The sequence below is a fragment of the Montipora capricornis genome, chromosome 12, assembly GCF_036669925.1.
Source record: "Montipora capricornis isolate CH-2021 chromosome 12, ASM3666992v2, whole genome shotgun sequence".
Classification (NCBI taxonomy): Eukaryota; Metazoa; Cnidaria; class Anthozoa; order Scleractinia; family Acroporidae; genus Montipora; species Montipora capricornis.
The window spans coordinates 18,949,888-18,960,206 of record NC_090894.1 but is presented as its reverse complement, the minus strand read 5'-3'; the positions used below and the strand labels follow the sequence as shown (position 1 = coordinate 18,960,206).

Sequence of the window (10,319 nt, the reverse complement as noted above, 5' to 3'; positions counted from 1 at the left end):
GTTATCCACTGTTTTAGTATATACTAACAAAGGATATCCGGAGTTTGAGTACTCAATCTGCGCGCGCATTCAACGCTATCCACTGTTTTAGTGTTTACTAATTAACTATTATCCTACGAAATCGCGCGGAATATCGCCTGATCTAACAAAACATTGTTGGCTCAAAAGTTTGAAAGGCTGCAACATGCAACAGGGTACTTAAACAGATTCAACATGCAACACCCAACTGAACAATAGAGAGCTTTAGATTCTACGACGAGAACGAGTACGAGTTTTGACTGCCCGTTTATAGCGAAAATACTAAGGAAATTTATAACCCGTACGCTTAATCTTACTCTTTGCTAGCAGTATAGGTTGCTCAGTTATTCTTATTGCTGGTAACTGAGCCTTTTGCTCATCAAAAAATGCCAAAATTGCTACCGTGTTGTTGACTTGGTATAATTCGACGACATTTGTGCAAAATGTTGTGCTAAACTGACGACGGCATCACGTTTTTCCCGCCAAAATGACGCTGGTTTGCGCGCGCGCTCACTGTTGTCTTATGAGAAAATCTCGTACTCGTAGTCGTTCTCTTACTAGAATCTAAAGCTCCCTATGTCAGGTTGTCACAGTAGTAAGCGTTCCGGTGTTTGATCTCCGGACCAATCGTCAGGTGTGGGTCTCCACTCTGCTTCACTATTTTAGCACACAATGGTGCGTATCTTTCATCCAAACGAATCATAAGGCCCCATGGTTGCTTAATGCTTTATTGCGAATCTTTACCTAAGGTGTTTTTCATTTCTCCCTCCGCCATTTCGACATACCAAGTATTGCCAGCACAACAGGTGTGTGTTGCTAGGAGACCTTTCCTGTGACCTCCACGTGCAACCTGCAATATCATGTTGGCATTTTATAAAAGTTTAAAAGTTACTTTGAGTTGTTCAGGTTACGAATACAATATCTAGTACAAGCAAACAGTAAAGCAAGATCCTGCAAAGTCACTCTTCGAGGAATGAGCGCATTAGATTATCACCACTTCCTCTATCCACTACTTCCACAAATCCCACAATACACCTCTTTTACCCCCAAAAAATCTGCATAGACATTGTTTTCGACTTTTCTTGGGACATTTTCTTGTCCCAGGAGAAATAGCAAACAATGGTTATGCAAACGTTTTGGGGGGTAATAGAGGTGTATTATGGGATTGTGCAAGTAGTGAATATCCATAACAAGGACCTTTAAGGAAAGACGACGACGACGGCTCGGGTGTCGGCAACGAGAAGTCGCCACAAAACAATAGGTTTGAGTAGCAAAAACAACAGCTCTGTATGCCCCGCACGCGCCTTTCACATCTCGACAAAAATCTTTGTCGTTCGATCTCGTCCTGACGACGTGAAATGATGAAAATTGGGTTATAGGAAGGACGCAAGCATCTGACGATAAATTTTCAATTTTCTCCCGAAACATCCACACCATTCACGCTAGTTTGTTTCCGAATGACTTGGAATAATCGCCAAATTATTACAATAAGGGGGTGGGGGGATGATATTCTTAGACAACGTTCTCTTAGCAGTCGTCGGCGTCCTTGCTTGAGCTCCCTACTCCCCTGACATCATCAGCCGTCACAACCGTCTTTATGTAATATCCTGTTGATGTTTTTTGGTTACTGTAATTTTGAAAGGCTGCAAAGGAATGACGTTGCGAAATGCACCTCTGCCGTGGAGTCCAGGAGACGATGACAATGACGATGACGATTAGAACAATGATGATGATGATGATGATGATGATGAAAAGTATATTGTGTGCAGGTGTTGCACTACGAACTTAAAGGGGCTAGGTCACGCTATTTTGTTTAATTTTGTTAATTATGAGCTCTAAACGTCAAATTGGCAGAGCAAGAGTCTTTCATTTGCAAAATCACGGCCACATAACAACTGAGAATGATTTTCCAGCTGTGTAAATGACATTTTGATGTAGACTGATATAAATTTGAAAAAAGGTGGGCCGATGTTTTTCAAATTTACCCAAATTCAATCCATGTCAATCCTCTCCAGTTTTGTCCATCCGTGACCCTTCTTGGCTTCCCTGTGTTTTGTTAGAGTTCTCCTATAGTTTTGAACAGTTATTTTGATATTTTAGTTAATTCTATGACCATTCGATCAGTGCTGAAATTGCCTAAAATTACGTGACCTAGCCCCTTTAAGTGTCAGTGAGTGCCTAGCCTGCGAACGCAGACGTATTTCCGGCGGTCGTTTCTCTCCCCACTAATACACAGATCGCAAAAGTGACACAGCATCAAGCCACAAACCTGTAAACCCCTACCTGCCCTGTAGCTTAATTAAAGAAAAAAAATTGAACCATTTCATGCATACAATGCCACAAAATGCTTATTGCAAGAAATTTATTTTGAAACTGAAAGCATGCAAAAAGTCTCAAGAGTTAGTAATGATTATAATATTTACCTCCATGCAGCCATTCCATCTGTGAGTATCCAGCAAGGGAATCCATGCGGTTGGTTGAAGGACTTCACACGCCTCTGACAACAAGTATGCACTGTCTGCGACAAAGTACATGTGAATGAATGAACGAATTTAGAGGATGAGGTTAGCAAACCTACCACCATTGCAATGCTCACTTGTTTATTAACACACAAGAAACAAGTGATTTTTATTGATGTCGACTCAGGGTTACTCTTAACAAAAATCAGAGTGCACTTGAAAGGAGTCCAACCTGACGCTTTGCCACTGAGCTCATGGTAGCTTGGACATCGAATCTTTACCTCCAAGGAGGGCCAGTAAGAGATTTTAGGCTATCTAACACTTCTAACACTATTACAGCTGTAAATGATTTTACTTAACGAGCGAAATGATGAATGAAATGAATCATATGTTGTACTGCAGATATGAAATGAAGTAAAGCTATGACCCTCGCAGTTATGAACGCAATTTTGGCAGTTGCTAAACTAGACTGTAAACGCTTCTCTGCCCAATTGCTAAAATTGCATTCATAACTGTGACGATCATAGCCTTACTCAATTTTACAGTCTTGACACTGATGAACTGCTTGAGGAAGAAAGGGTTTTAACAACATCTGTCCACAACTTCCAAAAAATGCTCGTTTCAACCCTTTGCATCCTAAAAGGGCCACTTATAGACTTACAATTTTTCTTGCCATTTGTGAATACCATTTCCAGGCATTTCGATTGCACAATTGGAGTACAAAATAAATTTTTATACATGTAAAACTACATGTTTTCCATTATAATCATGAATATTGCAATAAAATTTGTCCTTCAAACCTAGTGCACCAGTGCCCAGAGCAGAAATCTCCTCAATGTACATGTAGTGGTACTTGTATTCAAAAGGAGGGACGTTCTTGTCAAGATTTTGAATAGGAGGATAAAGGACAACAATAACAGGTAACGAAGTAACAAAGTCTGTTACACACCACAGTTCATCATTACTTGACTTCCATCAACATAGCTGGTACAGTGTACTTGAAAAGACTGTAAAAATAACTGGTTAGCGGCTCTTAATAAGAGCCCTGCTCCAAAGTAAAGATTGCCATTAACAAGGTTAGGAAGACAAACTCCCTGCAAACTGCAAGCGCAGAAATTTATCTACTAATGTATACGCTTGAGAATTAGGTGAACTTTAGTCTCTGAAATTCAAATTTATTTTCTTGCAGTCAACCAGCTTGGAGCATAAGATATTACATGCCCTGAACCTCTTTACAATGGCTGGAGTTATAGCAACAATAAGGTGACAGGAGCAACAACTTTTACTTCTAAGAAAAGACTAAACAACAGCTACCTTGATGCCATGGAACTGTCACCTGGGAATTTTTTGGAGTCTGCAGCATAAAATGACAATAAATTGCCAACTGAAGAGCAAAAGTTACTGTGTTCCAAACCAAATACAATGTATGGCACAAATCAATGTGGTCACCTAAAGCTCAGTAACCAAGGAGAAAAGAGTATGAAAACAACCCTACAGAGAACTGCTTATTTCGCTACAATTACTGGGTTTTTTAAGAAACCCAGTGAGGATTTTCCGTGCCTCTGACCTACATGTATTTTCTTTCTTCACTGACACAGTTTCATATCTGTTTCTGATCATATCCGAAATTGCATCATGAAAACTTTGTGTGGAAATATATTTGGACTGTACAATGTAAATCTTGTAAACTGATCAGCATAATTATACTCTGGAACTCAACTGGCTTTTGTGACCAGTTCAGCAAAGAAACTTTAAAAGGGGCCATGTCCAAGACAAAAAACAAGACTATTTGTTAGCACATGTAAATGGTGCAATCTGATTGGCTGCTGTTTATAAACAGTATGATATTGTCATAAGGGTACAAAACAGTGAAGGACCCAGCATTATGTATCACTGCATGGTCACAAAAGTAAATTTAATCAACTTACAGCCACAATTCTTATGCAAAGAAAATTGCTAGATTTATCCATCCTACAGTATGCTGGGTGTTTTCATACAAAGATGTCACACCTCCAGTTTGATTAAATGCATCCACCAACCTTTGCTCTCAAATTCCACACAGGATGACCAGCAATATCTGGTCCAATAAACTGCTCTACTACGTTTAAGAGTCGCTCATTGGTCCACAAATCTTGAAAAGCCTAGAAAGATGTCATTAAAAGAGCAAACAAACTAGCAGTGAACAAATTGATCCATATTTTATTGCTGTACTAGTCAAAGGTTAAAAAAGTACACAGTCAAGGTAACTCTCCTTGGATTGTTTTGAATACCTTTGGTAAAACACCATTTTTATGCATTAACACTGTTGCTCCTGGAAACTGTTTCTCAAGCAATATCAGTCTTTCATAAAATGAAGCATCTTTGTGTTTATCTGAAAAAGAAAACAATAAACACTTTCTTTATTCAAGGACCAAGCTTCTACAGCTATAGGCAAGCAACAACTGAATGATCCACTTATTTGAAGATTTCAAAATGTAATGACATCAATTCTCAACTCCAAAATCTTATGGGAGGCTGGTATGTGTTTGATATGATGAGATTTGTTACTTCATCTCAACTGTCACCAGTTGAGTTAGGGTTCGCAGCAGGAACGTGTACATATCATGTATAGCTGGTGTTTGTCAGAATTGCTCCACAATGAAAAAATAATTGCAAGCATAATGCAATAAGTCATTTCAGTGAAATTTTACTGTAACAGCGATTTGTTACTGCAAAATCAGGTTTGAATTACTTGCTCAAAACTTAATTATTGCGAACCGACGAAGGAGGATGCATTCTAATCGTGTTGTTTTACGAATGTCCCAAAATAAGTTTCGTGGGTATCAGTCATGATGCAATGCAATTTCAGGGTTTGGACGCCATCTTGGACTGGCTGGCCGACAGGTACATCACCTCAATCTGATGTGATTGTGAATCTGTCATGCCTCAACATTGGGTTCGTATCGCAATGCCCGCATGCCCAAAATCCCCCATATTTCTATGTGCTTTGCAGTTATGGGTGTTGGTTGCTTGGTCATTTTCTTAGCTGTTTTTTAAAGGTAATTGAAGTTGTGTTGATTTATTCAAAGTATCACTTGCCAATATGAGTAAAGCTATTTATCAGAACATCAAAAAGCTGTAAAGCAGTGTGCTTTGTCAGAAACAAACACTGCCAATTCACCCCTGCATAGCAATTCATGCCGCCAAAGATGCAGAGTTGTGATTTGTCAACTCAGCTGCTTCTCACAGGAGATTCAAGTTCTCTCTGCATACTGTCTGAAACCACCCCACACACCCACTTTCCCTGAATATTTCTGGGCAATCAGTACAATGAAAAATATTATTTTACTATTTTACTTTACTAGTCCATGATTACAACTTGTTACTACTAGTAATTATACTGCAACTTTACCACAGTTTCTGAAACAAAGTCAAGCCAATTTATACCGTCTTAAAGATGGTGCCTACTATTGTTATTGCACATATGTTCTGTGCATCTTGATACACATGTACTTGGGTTTCCTACACGTATCAGTGATGCTTATACTTACAATAATATTTTTGCACGGTTTAAAACTATCCGGAGAACATAGACCTTAGTAAATACTCTTGGTATCCAAAAAGAAAATTGGGGGTAACCATGCATTTTTGAGAGATAATTAAGCTTCAATTTGAGGAAGAACGCCATACATTGCTTTGTATTTTATAGCTTTTTACAAATATTATTCATCAATTATCTTCAAAATATGCGTGGTTACCCCAATTTTCTTTTGGATTTTAATAACACTTGTTAAGATCTACATCTCCTGCATAATCATATACCGAGGCAAAAATACCATTGAATTAGTAGGCACCGTCCTTAACTCACATGAAATACTGTTAAAAATGATTAATTTAAAAATAATTCAGTTACATACCTTATAATTATAGCAAAAAGATAGTTACTGTAATAGTGTGGAGTTTGGGACACCTAAATAAACTATGTACGCCTCAAAGAGCAGTGTGTGAAACTGTTTCGGAGTACACTCAGACGCATGGATTTTTTGCTTTGGCAATGTTTACCTTTAATTTTTCCAGCAATCAAGAGCTTTTCGGCAAGTTCATCTAGAAGATCACAAATCGCTGAAATAACAGGCTCTAGCTCACTTTTCCTGAAGAAGTCTGGAACCAAAAGAAATCCCTACAAGAAAGAGTATGACTTATGAAATCACGAGTTTGTGATAAATCCCTCTTTCACATAAATGCCCTATTTTATGTAACACATGTAATTAATGTCATGCAATTAATACATGTAATTAATGTAATACATGTAATTAATATCTTAAGTTTTAAAAGAAAAGCTGCCGCCCGCTTTTTAAAATATATTTCTTAATTATCCAGGTAAATGTTTCTACTCGTACATATATGTATATATTTCTATTTTATGTAATATATATTTTTTATTATTGTATATTATGGCAGAATAGCCCCGTATAGAGGAGTCCGCTAATAAAGTCTACATGTTACCTGCTCCCTGTCTCCCCTCCCTCTTCAGAACAACGAAATAATAAGCTTTATAATTTATGTAAACACCAATGAAATACCAAGTGAGCTTTAGCGTGAAAACATGATATCTTCACATGCGAAAAGATCACTGTTACTATGGTTACAAATAAAAATGCGCATTTGATGCCTTTTGTGAAATGATTTAGTATTTCATTGGTGTTTATAATTATAATAAATAGAATATTACGTGGCTGCTTGGAGAAATGAAATTTCTCTTCTCAAAGAGAAATTTCATATCTCCGCACTGCCATGTAATATCCCCCATGTTATTCATGTGTTACATGTAACAATTGCATGGCAGACGTGCAGACTCCTCACAGCAGATGTTGCAAATCTGATATGTACATCTACATGTAAGTCACTATGAAAGTTTTGCACTACCCAGTAGATAGTATTTCAGCAATTTACCACTTTTTTACTATATCCTATATTGTACAAGCATCAAATTTTTGTGTTTTAAAGATAGTTTAATGGAGACATTTTTCAGTGAGTGATTAAAGTAAAAATGCCCCAAGTGTGACAGGTGGTTTACAAGGAGAAACAAAGATTTTCACTTAATTGAGTCTCCTGTCAATTTGAGGTACTGATCATGGCGTAGTAATTTACAAAGTACCGCGGATGAAAGGTTTTTGTCTTGTTGTGTGACAAAAAAAACACGAGGTTGACACCCATCAGGGTAGCCACTGCAACTATGAGCAAAACTGACCTCACAGTGCTTGCAAGAGGTTCAACCTTAAACAGTGCGAGCCTTCACCAATGCATACCAACCAAGGCAAATGCAGAGTCTTAGGATCTTCCCTGTACCTTATTGAAAATATTATGTTTGCATTGAGGGCTGCAATTGCCAGGGTTGTTTCAGTACTGGTAAGACAATAATGTCCTCTGACATGTAATAGAAATAAGGTGCTCTAATGGCTGCAGTATTGTAGAAGTGAAATGCACATGAATGAAGGCATCAAAATAAACCTTATTCACTTGTACATTTTGTTTTCCCAATTCAAATCATATGACAATAATTAATCCTTTGTTTCGTTCATTAAAAAGAGTGCATGCAGTCATAATCATGCTTGCATGCACTCTTTGCATTCAACTCAAACAAGACAAAGGATCAAATCCTCAGTAGACTACTGAGTATCATCACATGATCTGTACTGGGAAAACAAAATGTAAAAGCGAATAAGATCTATTCAATATAGTACACGCGCTAAATAGTTTTCTTTTTTTTAATTAAATAAGGAGACATAACAAGGTCAATGCAGTCCTTGATTATTTATGCATAAGCATATAATCAAGGCATTACAAATCGATAGAAATCAATCATCGGAAACTTAATCGATTGCTCGATATTACTCAATAATTGTTCATCGATTAGCTAAAATAATCGATAAAAATCGATAATCACAAGATTTGACTGGAATAAGATAGAGAAAAACCCAAGATTTTCGATTATGTTGGTTTACTCGGCCGAGAGAACAGGTCAACTCAGACTTAAGTACAGTAAGGGTTTTGTCTTACTGTAAAACCTCTCCCGTTCATGACGAAATCGATATTTTCGATATAAATCGATGGAAAAATCGATTGAAATCAAACCGTAATTACCAAAACCGCTAAAATGGATCAAATCGATAAACACAAAAAACTCTGCTATCGATTTTTATCGATTTTCGATATTAATCGATTAATTATTATCGAAAAATATCGATTACGATCGATTTTATCGAGTATCGAAATTATCGATTTGTAACGCCCTGATATAATATAGTAGTGAAAACAAATAAGAAACTTGTGATACAGTGGAAAATCATTCGACGCTTGCACAGTGAACCTTGTCGCTACTCACATAGGCGAAATTAAAATTAGTAAAATAAAACAGCTGAGTAGAAAACGTATAACTAACCTCATCGAAAAACCGCTTTACTTGTTCATCTGTCAGTTGCCCAGGTTTCCTATCATAAGAAGCTGTTGTTTGTGGCGGACTTGTGAAGATATCTGGTTGTGTTGAAATATAAGCAGGCATTTTCAATCGATTTTCAAGCCAGCAAAAATTAAAAAACTTCCATTGACGGACTGTTGTTGTAATACCTGCGTGTTTGACATGTGACTTTATACAAGTTCTGCAGTCATGCAATCATCGATGACGGAACTGTCAAAAGTCAATTTCTTAGGTCATGTCAGGCATCGAGAGGGCGTCCGAGAAAAAGCAGAACCAGAAAACGCAGACCAAGAAAACACATACACAGAAAACGCAGATCTAGAAAACGCAAGCAGAGAAAAAAAACCTAGAAAATAACGACTTGATGTTAGGAAATTGCTGCCGTGGTGAGTGTGCCTGAAGCGAACGAACAAGGCAATTCGCTCTATCCAGGGCGAACGGGCGAACACATTTTACCTCTAGACGCAAGGGATATGTGGTCAAAGGTGCAAGGAATTGTGTTTATGCACGAATAGAGGAATTAAGATGCGCGGTATACGAGCCTGCTCCGTTCATTTCGCTTCTCGTATCCTCAAACTATAGTCGTCTGAACTGTCCGATACTGTAGTTTCACTGTCACGCAACAAAAAAATTAATTCGAAATCGTTGAATGAAAAAGGCCAAGAACTTGGAATACTGTAGGAAGCAAATCTTTCAAACACCTCTCAAATTCTCAGGTCTGCGCAGTACATCGTTTCTGAGTTATTTGTCGAAGCGTTTCACGCATTTTCGTAGAGTTTTGTTTGGAGTCTTTTGGAGATTCCGTGTGGTCCACCAATGTGGCGGCCTGTAATCAACAGAAAACGTCTGGAGGTCACTGCGATGAAAGCACTTATTTTCGCTCATAATATACGTGAGTATGAACACATCTCCTAATGTACTTAAAAGGCTCAAACTGCTGAGATTCATAAGGATAGACTATTTTTTGCTACCAAATATTTTGCTGCCAAAAGTTTTTGCTGCCATATTTTCGAAACGAAAGACGTCACGTAACTGGAACCATGAAAAGAGATTCATTTCTAAGTCATCTTCGACCTCCTTTGGATAAAAATCAGGAAGACCTTACGATTTTGATTTAAGAATTTGATGACGTCACTGTGAAAACCATCTATTGTATTCTTTCTTCTCTCGAGTGGGGTCCAGAAGGAGGTCCAGTTGGGGGTCCACAAATGAAAAAAAATCTCCCTGTAATTCCACGCACGAACCGTCGTTAAATTACCGCAGGCATAATTCAACATCTCCCTTCCCCTCGGCAGCATATCTACAATTTAGGTAAACTAGAACTATTTCGTAACTTTTAATTAAAAGGCGACTTTGCCAAAAGAAATTTTATACGGCAAGCTAGT

The 10,319-nt window shown here is 37.8% G+C and overlaps 1 protein-coding gene across 1 annotated transcript in view; it reads right to left on the bottom strand.

Annotated features, from left to right (window-relative positions):
- Positions 1 to 9,128, bottom strand: part of LOC138026853 (uncharacterized) — a 12,303-nt gene extending 3,175 nt beyond the window's left edge. Inside the window, exons 1-7 of the mRNA XM_068874308.1 lie at positions 8,899 to 9,128; positions 6,519 to 6,636; positions 4,748 to 4,848; positions 4,517 to 4,618; positions 3,792 to 3,831; positions 2,442 to 2,536; positions 763 to 868 (exon numbers count right to left, since the gene is read on the bottom strand). Coding sequence (XP_068730409.1) covers positions 763 to 868; positions 2,442 to 2,536; positions 3,792 to 3,831; positions 4,517 to 4,618; positions 4,748 to 4,848; positions 6,519 to 6,636; positions 8,899 to 9,018 — 682 coding nt within the window. The 5' untranslated portion in view covers positions 9,019 to 9,128. The remainder of the gene's footprint in view (positions 1 to 762; positions 869 to 2,441; positions 2,537 to 3,791; positions 3,832 to 4,516; positions 4,619 to 4,747; positions 4,849 to 6,518; positions 6,637 to 8,898) is intronic.
- Positions 9,129 to 10,319: the final 1,191 nt, after the last annotated feature.